Here is a 13,346-nt window from a genome sequence, read left to right as displayed (position 1 = left end):
CCACAGGCTGCAGTTCTTCACAAACTGCTCCAGCATGGGTCCCTTCCATGGGGTGCAGTCCTTCAGGAACGGACTGCTCCACCATGGGTCCCCCACGGGGTCACAAGTCCTGCCAGAAAACCTGATCCAGTGTGGACATCCACCTGCTCCAGTGTGGACATCCACCTGCTCCAGTGTGGGGTCCTCCACGGGCTGCAGGTGGATATCTGCTCTACCGTGGACCTCCATGGGCTGTAGGGAGACAGCCTACCTCACCATGGTCTTCACCAGGGGCTGCAGGGGAATCTCTGCTCTGGTGCCTGGAGCACCTCCTCCCCCTTCTTTTTCACTGACCTTGGTGTCTGCAGAGTTGTTTCTCTCACATATTCTCACTCCCCTCTTCGGCTGCAATTGCTGGTGTTGTGATTAGGGTTTTTTCCCCCTTCTTAAATATGTTATCACAGAGTCGCTACCACCATTGCTGATTGGCTCGGCCTTGGCCAGTGGCGGGTCCATCTTGGAGCTGGCTGGCATTGGCTCTGTCAAACGTAGGGGAAGCTTCTGGCATCTTCTCACAGAAGCCACCCTTGTAGCCCCCCCTGCTACCAAAACCTTGCCACACAGACTCAATACACTTTGCTTTACCAAACCCGTTTTCATCTTTCCCTTATTCTTTTCCCATATCTTCTGCAGTAGTTCCCTTTTGCTACACTTTTGTTTTCTGTGATCTTCCCTTTCCTCAGTTAGTCTTCCCAAAGACACTTCTTCCAGGAAGCTTAGCAACAGAAACCCTCCATCAATCAAATTTCTTGGCACAGAAGCATTTTCTAGATTAGTTGTAGCACTGACTGCCCTACCTTCCTTCTAAACATTAAAACCTCAGATGATTTATTGCTTCTGACATGTAGAGTGTACTCTGGGGATTAACTGAATGGAAACCTTCAGATCAGGGGGAATTTAAAAAGAGCAACAGTAACTTCCAGCGGAGTGTGTCTTGGGTGCTGCTGTCTGAGCAGCTTCTCTTGATGGAGAAAAGCAGCTGACCTCAGGCAAACAACTGTGGGAGAGCACGTAAGGTAGACTTGCTGTGAGTTCACATGCATGCATATCTCCTCTTCTGGATATCACATTTTCTTTTACTGCCAGGGATTTTACTGTGTTATAAGCTTTCTAAAGTTAGTCCCTTGGAACCAAGAGCCCTGTTTTTCAATATTTCTATCTCCAGTTAAGATAACAGACTTCTGTATGAGACAAATCCCACAATTAAAAATAGGTGTAACGTCTATCAATAACTGAAACATCTCATGAAGAGCAATCTGAAACCAATGCCCAAAATTACCTCTTCTTAAAGGAATACATTAACAAAGGATTATGATTATAATTGTGACAGGCAACAGAAGCAGGTCATGAGAGATATATGCATTTATCTGTCTTGCCTCCCTATTTATTTAATTACCATGAATTTAAGTATGATTGCAGAACATTCTTAACTAAGGATGCTTTTCTGTATATATAATAGATTTAAAGATTTAACCCTCTGTTCCCTAATTAGCCCTACACACAAATGATCAGATTAAATGATGAGTTCCTTGGAAAATAAAATAGTATAGAACTGCCGAGACTGGGTCTTTTAGAGGTAAATGTGGATATTGTGTGAGGAAAGATTAAAACAAACTAACGATGTTAACACATTCCAGAGCCTGAGGAAAGAAATCATTGAACATGGCAAAGCCACATTTCTCCTCAAAAGAGCTGAAGTACCATTTCTTCCTTGAGTTACAATCCTATTATACAATTAAAAAGACAAGAGCTTTGTAGAGAGTCAGTAAAAATCAAGGCAAGTTCTATCTGGAAAAAAAATTTCACATTGAAAATTCTGGAAGGGCTCAGTTTTCAGTTTAAATGATAAATTGCCTGTTTAGTAAGTGTCTGTATACTTTCATTAAGAGGCAAAGCAAATGCTCTTTCACTCTGCCAATACATCATAGAGAATGTAGCTGCCTGGAAAATTATACAGTGTAAGAACACGTGGATTAACATGATGTAAAAAATATGAGGTCAAATAAAGTGTGTTCCCATAAAGATGTCCAAGACCAAGTTGCCGTAATAATAACCAAAAGTGCTGCAGGGTAAAATTTTCAAAAGTGTTCACATAACTTACAATCTCAGTCCTGTGTTCAAGTTAATGTTTCTTTATAAATAATAGTGTCTTTTACAACGAAATTGTTTTTCTCTTACACACCTACAAATGTTATAGAAATAGAATTTACAGTCCTAAGTCAGAAAAGTCAGTTTTGCCCAAGGGCTTGTAATGCCAAGACTTTGCCTTGGTATAGCTACAGAACTCCATGTCCCAAATGAAAGATCAATGATGTATTCCTCGTACCAGTTTTTTCTAGATATTCCATTGCAAGAAGTTACTAATGAAGGTAATCATGACACAGTCACACACTGGTATATAAAGAAAAAAACACAATTTGGGAAAGAACTTAAATTAAAACCAGGATAATAAGACAGAAATCAGAAAGCTAACATGATATAACACCAAAAGTCACCGATTTGAGTCACCACATGACCCAATTCTCTTTAATAAAACAGATATAAGAATATGAAACAATATAAGATTATTATAAAATTTGGTTTTCAGTGAGACATTTTTATAAATAAATATTAAATTTAGAAATCCATGATGGTTTCACAGAGGGATTTTAGTCATATTAATTCCTCTTACCTGTTATAGTTGCTTTGTTAATAGATGGTTGGTTACACATTGGTGACCGTCTGTTTAAAAGAAAAGAAAAAAAGGTATAAGCCTGATAAACTCACAGATGACTGAATCCTTGAACAATATAATAGAAAATACATTTCCTTGGGAAGTTATTTGGGGCTGGAATACACTGGCATCGCCAAAGAAGTTCATTTAGAACAGATCTTTCTAGTGTAGAAGGGAATTCACAACTGACCCTGAAATCTATCTGCAGATTGGGAAGTCCAAGAGAGGAATATTTTAGGAATTTACAAGTTCATTAAAAACCTGCCTAATCATACCTAGACTTTGTACCTAGCTTGAAGTTTGGTCTATATACATAGTTATCATTATTCTAACACAGTTTTCACTGCCCACGTTCTCTGACATGAAATACTTCTTTTTTTAATTACTTTTCACTTTATTATTTTGCATATACATTTCACATATTATTTTGCATATACATTTCACAATAATATTTTGGGAAAACAGTTCAGTGGACTGCTTTGCCTATTGAAGAAAGCTAAAAGTTGCTGGACTGACACAGCCGCATAGGGATATGTGGATGACTGCAAGCAGGGGCTACATAGGGTCTGCATATTCCAACCGAGGGGGCTGGAAATATCTTTTTGTGGCACTGCATATGCAATGGTAGGCAGCTGTCTTTGGAATGCTAATTACTTCTAAGTTCTATAGACACACATTTTGCGTGAGGGAAATGACTCCACTACAAAATTTGCCAGTTTAACTAACGTTAATGTTAACTGTGACGCTGTAACACGATTGGAGAAAGATCATATTTATATTGTCTCATTTATAATCATGAACTACTGTGGATAAGTGGGATGTCATTATCTTGGATGAGTTAGGCGGAGTTCTAGGTTCAGATCATGCAAGTATCTCATGAGTGAGGCACTGTCTGCTCACTTTGGTTCATTTGCAAGACTCAAACACTGCCTGAATGATCATCTCTGAATGATCTTTGACATATGACTAATTTATTGAAAATCATAGAAATTGCACAAAAACCACTCCAAGTTTATGCAAGGACAGCAATGCAAGAGAAATTAGTAGGAAAGGGGGCTGTTCTCTCAGCCATCAAGTATAGCAACTTCAAGGGATTAATAAAATCATTAGTCATCACATGTTTTATGCAAGCTTGGTGATGCAGACTGAAATCTGTAACATCTAATTGTTATTCTTAGTTTACATTTAAAAAGTATCACTGCAAAAAGTTTAGTGGCCAAAAATTGACACTCACTTGCTGGGTGCCCGATCTTGTAAATTGGTTAATGCAGCAAAGTTATTCCGTACAGTACGCAGGCTGGCCAGCACCTGGAACATACAAAATGGTTTCAGTCTAAATTACTGCACAGGTGAGACTGATTTATCTCCGTTCCACTGTGCTGAAAGAAAAAGGACATTGCAAAACAACTGTAAAAGGTTTTCAGGGTTGGTTTGTCTGAAGCCTTTGACCATTATTTAACAATAACGTCTGTAATACAAGGGCAATAGTTTATTTCTTTTTTTCCTCATAAACAACTCATTATTTGTTTAAAGACAGACTTACTTGAAGAGGAGGAAAGTTTTTCACAGAATACTACTTAGTTCTCTAAAATGACCATAAAAGCATTAGTGTTTGGAAGATAATAGCCCATTCAAGCCGAATACTTCATACATAAGAAATGACTACAGAATTTTCCATTTGCAGTTCAGCCCTCACAAATCTCAAAGGACAAAGGGAATGAGATTGTCGAGACTGGCAGGAAAAATAAAAGTGGCTCCTTTAAGGAGCCCAATTCATTTGGGGACTTAGTGCAGAAGGCCAGAATGAGAGGATGGTATCACCTGAGCAGGTGGGAAATGTCTGCAGGCTCTTACAAGTATTGCACATTGGGAAAGATGATATAAATGAAGTACTTCCTCTCTGGACTTAATTTCATGCAAGACAGCAGCTAGAGGAGGCAGTAGAGGAGTGTCTTCTTGTTATAAGTGGCGTAGGCATTCTCTACTGAAGACTGTTGGATAAATGCAACAATTTTTGTCCCATGTAAGGATAATGGGATACATCTCTCTGACTAGGGAGAGGCAGTTCTGGGCTGGTTCCCTGGTAAACCTGTCCTAGGAATAACAAAGGTGGGAATGGGAATTTGGGTTCCAGAGGTCTGAGTCAAGGAGGATACAACCCTCTTTCCATAGCCCCTTAAATTTATATATGAGGTAGGAAGGGGGTAGGAGGCTGGAGAGAAAAGAAGGATTTAATGAAAGCTTGTAATGGACAGAAAATATTTAGGAGATAATAATAATTGGCAGTTCAAGCTATTGCAGGTAATTCCTAAATTAGTTAAGATAATAAAAATAAAAAGACATTTGTTGCCTAATTAGACAATATTAATTTCATTATGTTTTCCTTTCCAAAGATCAGGAGGCAAACACATATTTTACATTCAGCGCAGAATAAAAGTAATTATATATGCCATCAAATTTGCATGCCCAGGGTACAGTGACACTAACAAATGTTATATTTAGATGTTGGATGGATGGATAGATAGATGGAAATCAGGCATGAAGTGAGCAGAAGGGGAAAGAAGATCTTGGAGTTCAAAAGTTCAAAAATGAATACATAAAATACAAAGAAAAACTGCTGAAGTATTAAAATATTGTAAAAGGAAAGGATGAGTTGAAGGTGGAAGGAGAAGAAAAGCATAAAAGGAAAAAAGTTGGGCCTGTTAAGGAAAGACACACATTTTAGTGACTGCAGTCAATTTTCAGTTCTCTTTGGTCAATCTGCCTGGGTTCGGTCTATGTGTGCCAGGATGCTGAGACTACTTGTATGTGCTAGTATTATCAGAAGTAGCATTGCGCCACAGAAATATATCTATGTGGCTCCCAGAGCTGTCTCAGGCAATGAAACAATGTAGTTGGTTTTCCTGGCCACAAGTTCCTACTCAATAAGCCCTGTTGGACTCAAATTGGCTGTATATTCAGGTGCACTGAGAATTGGGAGCATGTGCAAATGTAGCTAAGTGACTCCTCAGTGAGTCATCTCAGGTACAGCTATGCTTATTAGCTCTGCCTTTGCTGGACTGCAATGAATGACTCTGTACCTGCTGTGCAGGGCTGAGTTTCAGAAAGGTTAGTAGGCTAGGCATGATGCCACGTGAAAACATGAACCTAGTTGAGGTATGTGTTGCATCTGAAATAACAGGACATTTAGCACCTGGGATGCTGGGGAAAGAAGCGTGAAGAGCTGCAAGGTTGCTTGGGGCTAATGAGCCTTGCTGGACCCACACTCAGGTCCCTGAAGAGCTGCGAGGGAGTCTCTGTACCGTGACCACCACTATGCACATTGACCAGATTTTTCTACTGTCTGAGACATTAGGAATCCCTCTTTTTTCCAGAAAGTGGAGACTTGACTGTTTGCTTTCTATGTCCTTCTATTTGTTCTTCTGGCAGGTTAGATAACTGTTTTGTAGGTCCAGGGGTGAAATGTCCATTATCTGCCCAGCATCTCAGCTGCTTTAGCATACTACGCATATACTTTGACAGTTTCTGCAAGTGCAAGGGGTCCCCACAGAAATAGCAATGAATGTAAAAGTGACAACAAAAACTTTGGCCATTGGCTGCAGTGAATTCTGGAGCTCAACAACTTGATTTATTGTATAAAAATATCAATAGTTATACATCTACTATATTAAAACATAAGTATATAAAATAATATTTCAATTTTTAATTATAATTGGCTTTAAGTGCCAGTTTCTCTGTCCACAGAGGTTCCACTTGTGCTTAATGTTTTTAGAGTTATATTTGTGAGCAAAAAGTAACCAGTCACCTGCAAACCTCTTTAGGTTTAATCCCTAAGTAAATAATATTATTTTCAAAATTAAATTATATACAAAGAATTGCAAATGAATTAAAAAAATCAAACTTTTTGATAATAAAAAGCTACAGAATTGGTCCTTAAATTTCAAATCACTCAAATTATTTTATTTTGAAAAGCTAAATTCTACAAATAATTAAATTACAGCAGTTGGTTTATATTACAATCTAGGGAAGTACAACTAATAATATCCTTGTGATAGATTTTTAAATTTTAGTTTACAGAATCCCATTCTGGTAAAAATAGCAAATTATCTTGTCCTGGGGCCAGATTCTATGTGGGGGACACAGCATGCCACCCTGCATCCAGTAACAAATGCTACTGCACTGCCATGGTGATGTGCTGAATAGTAATTGAAATGGTAAAATTGGAACTATTACCACCAGGTGGCTCACAATCAGATGAAACAAGCCTCCTGATCAATTGAAGAAAATACGGACAGTTTGAAATAACTGGAACATGTGTTCCGCATGCCATGACCTACAGCCACCAGGAAGCCCCAAATGGAATAAAACGGTGCCTTGGTTGTTTGCAACACACAAATACATCTACATGATGAAATATTGCTCTAAGAAGATATTAAAAGGGTGGTTTGTATGATGTGTAGACATTGTACTGGCATATGGGGTCCAGTTTCTGAAGTCCTGAGTGAGGTCCTAATACTGCTAATGTAACTCAGAGGGACGGGCCCTGAGCTTAGCTGCAGATGTAGTCTGTGAGCAGGCCCCACTGGGAGACAGGCTTTTGCATATTCAAATCATTTTTAGATAAGAGTCTAATCAGATGTCACTTCCCCTCTATTAGGCACTCTCTCTAAACTGCATCTCAATTCCCCTTGTGTCAGGGAATGCAATATGTGATAACTCACCCTGTGAGTACTCTTTCTCCTGTTCAGTGTAAATGAAAACAAGTTGATTTAAAACACTGCTAATGGGGTTTTGCACTGAAATAGTAAAGCACTGAAATAATCAATTATACTATAACCTGTTTTATCTATGTGGTATAATTAGTAATAAAAATTCAGATGACGATGAACATGAAATCAACTATAGTAAATATTATTGGATCATTTGACTGCCATATAATTTGTATTTTTTCTGTGCTAGAGAGAGTATTTTTATGTTTCCTGAGGAACTAAAATCAGCAGTGACTTTACTTTTTATTTCTCTTGTTTTTCCTGTAATTTCTTCTCTTTCATTATTGTTGAAGTATATTTACTGTTTGAGAGGTCTTAAAGTAGTCTTAGAAAAGGCCCAAGCTTAATCTTTACTCTGCTAATAAAAGATAAAGGTATTCTTCATATTAAGGATTTGATCAGCCAGTGTCTTATAAACACTGTATCTGTTCATTTACAATATTATTAAATATATAATAACCTATTAAATTAATATTAATAGTTTTAACAGCTGAGTATTAGACCAAAGCAACCTTCATATTCAGACTTAAGTTGGACACCTTAAAATCATAGAATCATAGAATCGTCAAGGTTGGAAAAGACCCTTAAGATCATCAAATCCAACCATTAACCTATCACTGCCAAGTCCATCTATACCATGTCTTCAAGCACCGTATCTATACGTTCTTTAAATACCTCCAGGGATGGAGACTCAACCACATCCCTGGGCAGCCTGTTCCAATGCTTGACCACCCTCTCGGTGAAGAAGTTTTTCCTAATATCTAACCTAAACCTCCCCTGGCGCAGCTTGAGGCCGTTTCCTCTTGTCCTATCACTCGTTACCAGGGAGAAGAGGCCGACCCCCCACCTCGCTACAACCTCCTTTCAGGTAGTTGTAGAGAGCAATAAGGTCACCCCTCAGCCTCCTCTTCTCCAGGCTAAACAACCCCAGCTCCCTCAGCCGCTCCTCATAAGACTTGTGCTCTAGACCCTTCACCAACTTCGTTGCCTCCTCTGGATATGCTCCAGCACCTCGATGTCCTTCTTGTAGTGAGGGGCTCAAAACTGAACACAGTACTCGAGGTGCGGCCTCACCAGTGCCGAGTACAGGGGCACAATCACCTCCCTGGTCCTGCTGGCCACACTATTCTTGATACAAGCCAGGATGCCATTGGCCCTCTTGGCCACCTGAGCACACTGCTGGCTCATGTTCAGGCGGCTGTCAACCAACAACCCCAGGTCCTTTTCCGCCAGGCAGCTCTCCAGCCCCTCCTCCCCCAGCCTGTAGCGTTGCATGGGGTTGTTGTGACCGAAGTGCAGGACCTGGCACTTAGCCTTATTGAACCTCATGCAGTTGGCCCCGGCCCATTGATCCAGCCTGTCCAGGTCCCTCTGTTGGACCTTCCTGCCCTCCAGCAGATCGACACTTCCACCCAACTTGGTGTCAAGTTATTATTCTTATTTGAGACTGCTGTGTGAATCAACCTTTCTCTTTCCATTCACCTTCAATCACATATGACTTCCAGATTTATTTTTTCCCCTGTAGTTACACTGAATTAACTTTCGTTCCTACATTACAGGGTAAAACCTATCACCATGGGTTCAAGGAATATCAATGTTAACTTTTCATACATGACAAGACAGCTCCATTGCTAAAAATTGTAGAGTTTTGATCTGAATTCTACAGAATTTTGAATTGATATTTTATAAAACATAGAATCTGAATGGAAAAATCAAACTAATAGATGTGTTTATATGGTTTTGTAAAGGAACATAAGTATTCTGGGTAAAACTTATCTTGCATCTAAAAATTACCTCGTATTGAATGCATAAAAGATGTTCAAAAGGAGAAATCGTAATTATAAAAAGCAGTAGAAAAACAGAGAGCACAGCTTTTTCTTCATCATGACTGTCTGCTACAGTATTTGAAAACAGATCAGTCAAAAGTGTTTATCATGTTGTTGTGCTTCAACTTTTCAGATAATTAAAAAGCATTAAAAAAGAGAGGTATAGATAACAGAGTGGGAGGTTTATGACTTTCTGTTTAGACAGTTTTTTCCTGTTTCAAGCAAACATATCTTATATAATACTAACAATGGAAAACAACTGGTTTGGCCATTTGGCCTTTAAATTGTGAGATCGTGAGAGAAATATGGCAAAATTCTGCCTACCTGAGCAAATGGTGTCACAATCAAGTCATCTCCATGTCTGAAAAAATGATCAGAGTTGTAAGTTAGATATTACTGAAAACTTATCTCACTGCTACTGCTTTAACAGAAAGAAAATTAGGTTTTACAGTGCACTGTAGGAAACTCCAGTTTTATTCTTCGACAGTTATTCACTACCAATGCTTTACAGATTCTTTGAAAAGTAAATATCAATTATTGCCCAATTGCCTGGCATATCTATGGGATGGCTGATGAACCAGCTGGTTTCTGCGCTGCTTGTTGGACAAGTGACTGCACAGGACACATCTGCAGAGATTTCGTCCCAAAGGATGGAAGTGAAAATACTGAAAGCGATCACATTAAGGGCTACCAGCAAGTTTGTGAGCACTGGACAGGCGAGAAACTGCAGATGACTAGGCAGCACATCCCAGATTAATAAAAACCTAGTAAAACTTTCAAACTGACTCTCACTTCTGTAGCCATAGGGGGTGTAACTGAGTGTGTACTGTTGTGTGTGGCAACCTCACCCACACCACACTGGGTAACATATGGGTGAGGTGCCGGGATGATGTTCTGTAGTGGAGAAGGGAGAAAGAGAAAGAGGGGTTCCTTCGCTTCTGCACTGAAAAACTTGTACAGAGAAATTGGCTTATGTTGCAAAGCAATTCCCACTCATGAATAAACTATTAAAAATACACACAAAGTACCGTGTGTAGTCACCACTTGTGCTAAAGGAACACTGGACAACCACTGGAAGAAACAGCTGGGAGACTGAAGCATGCATAACATGCATGGGGCTGTGACGGTCGCTGAAGGGCCATGGTGAGTCCCCAGACCATGCAGGCACAACCTGACAAGCTGCCACTTGAAATGGTTTCCAAAAAATACAGTCTTGTAAATACAAGTAGACTGAATGGCTCTTGAGCTTGAGTAGCATGTGTAACACTGAGGATATGGAGTCAGGCCTCTCCTAGAGACCCCAGGGGACCATGGGGACAGGGAAAACTTAGAGTTTTCAGTTATCATATCTTGTATATGGCAGCAATCAAGATGAAAAGAGCATTTCCAAAGACAAAATTTTAATATGACTCCATTTTTAATTCTCCTGTATTTTCCTGCAGTGAAATTTATCATCATGAGTTACAAGTTGCAACTTGCAGACCTGAAATTGTTCAGCAGAAATTACCATTGCTTTGGTGCTATTTTAATGTTGTTTAAGTTTAAGCATAAAATATGAGTATTTAACAACAGATTTCAAATCAATGAAAATCTAATCAGAAAAAAGCTTTCTGTTAAATGGAGAAATTTGATTTGCATTTGAATTGCTACAAAATCATTCTTATCATTTATATACTGTCCACAAAACAGTAATCTTTTTGCAGGTATTGCAATAACCTAATAAAAAAGCAGTAAGTACAACCAGAGAGTGTGCAAGGATGAAACAAACTCCCCAATATTCAAAATGATTATAATGCTTAATATCTGTGTAGCTGTTTTATTATCATCTCTTTTATTCCTGTTAGTTGAAATAGAGAAATGGATTTTTACATGTGGAAAAAATCTGCACCTTTAACAAGGTCTTTGTAGAAGTGGTTGGAATAAGGCATTGCTTCAGGTGAAAACATAGTCCCAGCCTGTCTGGAAAGCATGTAAGACTGATCCTCACACCAAACTGGAAGAAACATGGCACCATGGAAGGAACTCAGAGGTTTTAATTGTCTAATGATGCCAAATCCAATCAGTTTTTATAGACATGATGAATCAGCCCAGAGTGTTAACAGCGGAGTTAATGACCAGCTGGGTTTGGTACCTCTTCACGTTTTCATTGGGTCATGAAAACATCAAGAAATGCCTTAGACCTTATTTTTTTTTCTTCAGTTACTCAGAAAGCATCTCAAGACTAATTTAATGAAGCATCCTAACAAAAATGGTTTCCTCAGGCAGCCAGGGAGGAAAATTCCCTTCACAACCCTCCCGTTAGCAGTGGAAGAGATTTTTCTGCACTCCTGATAAAGCAAAGAGCTAGGAAAACTGATGACTTTTATGTGGAAATTAAGGATGGTATCAGTGGCATCTAATAGAGCTTTCCAGGGCAATGGAAGGATCAGGCCTCTTCCTTTTGGATCCTGACTGATTTGTTATTTGATTATTTGTTATAGTCATGCCAATATTTAGATATTGGCAAGTATGTATGTTGTGGTTTAACCCCAGCCAGCAACTAAGCACCACACAGCCGCTCACTCACTCCCCCCTCCCTGGTGGGATGGGGGAGAGAATCAGAAGACTAAAAGCGAGAAAACTCGTGGGTTGAGATAAAAACAGTTTAATAATTGAAATAAAATGAAATAGAATAGTAGTAGTAGTAGCAGTAATAATAATAATAATAATATACAAAGCAAGTAATGCATGATGGAATTGTTCACTACCAACCAACTGATGCCCAGCTCATCCCCAAGCAGCAGTCCCCCCCTCCTGTCCAACTCCCCCCAGCTTATATACTGAGCATGACATCATATGGTATGGAATAGCCCTTTGGCCAGCCTGGGTCAGCTGTCCTGGCTGTGCCCCCTCCCAGCTTCTTGTGCACCTGGCAGAGCATGGGAAGCTGAAAAGTCCTTGACTAGTGTAAACACTACTTAGCAACAACTAAAGAATCAGTGTGTTATCAACATTATTCTCATCCTAAATCCAAAACACAGCACTATGCCAGCTACTAGGAAGAAAATTAACTCTGTCCCAGCTGAAACCAGGACAATGTATCCACAGCAAAAGTGCATGCCGCATCCTTTGGTAATAATTTATAAAAGAAAAAGACTATAATTTCTGATCAGGATTGCTTAATGAGTTATACAGCTACACACAGAGTGGAAAAACAAGTCATAGAGAAATCATATAGCAAAGACATCAGCAGAAGATGAGCCAAATCCATCTTTTCCTTTTCTCTCCTGTTCCCACTTAAACAACCATAGTGTGAATATGTACACTACCTCACTTCCAGAAAAATTATGCTCTTTGTCTTCAAGTTCTGTGAAATGGTATTATCTGCTGTGTGACATCTGGCTTACCTGTTCCTCAGTAAAATCTGTTCATTTTTTCCCTTTTAAAAAACATTTTTTTACTGTTTGCATATAGTTAGGCTCTCCATTTTCTCTTCTGTTTTGACACTTTAAAGTGACACATCTATGTAGAGAAAGGAATCCTGCTTTAGTCATCTGAATGACTTCTGCAAAGACAGAAGAGCCTAAAGCCTCAAGTAAATTATTTGCCGGTCTTCCTCACGCCTACACACTTTATCTGTTACTCAGGTTGTTTAGGCAAAAAGCAAACAAAAGGTTGAGCAAATTCTTAGAAACGAGTGTGTTTTCTGAGGGATCAGATTCTGCACAGAAACTGTATCTAAAATCAATACATAAATCCATTTTTTAGCTGATCTAGTCTAATTCCCACATTTGGAAATTATGAAGGAGTTGAATCCTGGAGATGAAAAAATTATAAATAGCAGCAGCATTGGACAAAGAACAAAAATATTAAATTGCTTCAGCCTGTAAATAAGCCAGACAGAGGAGACCTAGTTCTTTCTAGCATCAGAAGCATCTATCAGGGGCAAACACTCTGAATGTCCAACACATGTCACAAATGCACAAAATATTAATCAGTGCTTCAAATTCCCAGGCAACT

The 13,346-nt window shown here is 39.1% G+C and overlaps 1 protein-coding gene across 1 annotated transcript in view; it reads right to left on the bottom strand.

Moving 5' to 3' along the window:
* Positions 1 to 13,346, bottom strand: part of LOC104011386 (3',5'-cyclic-AMP phosphodiesterase 4D) — a 407,679-nt gene that overhangs the window by 131,514 nt on the left and 262,819 nt on the right. The window contains exons 3-5 of the mRNA XM_087762403.1: positions 9,672 to 9,708; positions 3,987 to 4,060; positions 2,711 to 2,760 (exon numbers count right to left, since the gene is read on the bottom strand). Of these exons, the coding sequence (XP_087618529.1) occupies positions 2,711 to 2,760; positions 3,987 to 4,060; positions 9,672 to 9,708 (161 nt within the window). The remainder of the gene's footprint in view (positions 1 to 2,710; positions 2,761 to 3,986; positions 4,061 to 9,671; positions 9,709 to 13,346) is intronic.

Source organism: Nipponia nippon, unplaced genomic scaffold, assembly GCF_047370975.1.
Source record: "Nipponia nippon isolate SJK-2023a ecotype South Korea unplaced genomic scaffold, ASM4737097v1 scaffold_26, whole genome shotgun sequence".
Lineage (NCBI taxonomy): Eukaryota > Metazoa > Chordata > Aves > Pelecaniformes > Threskiornithidae > Nipponia > Nipponia nippon.
Note: the sequence above shows the minus strand (reverse complement) of the source record. Positions and strands in the feature narration are given on the sequence as shown.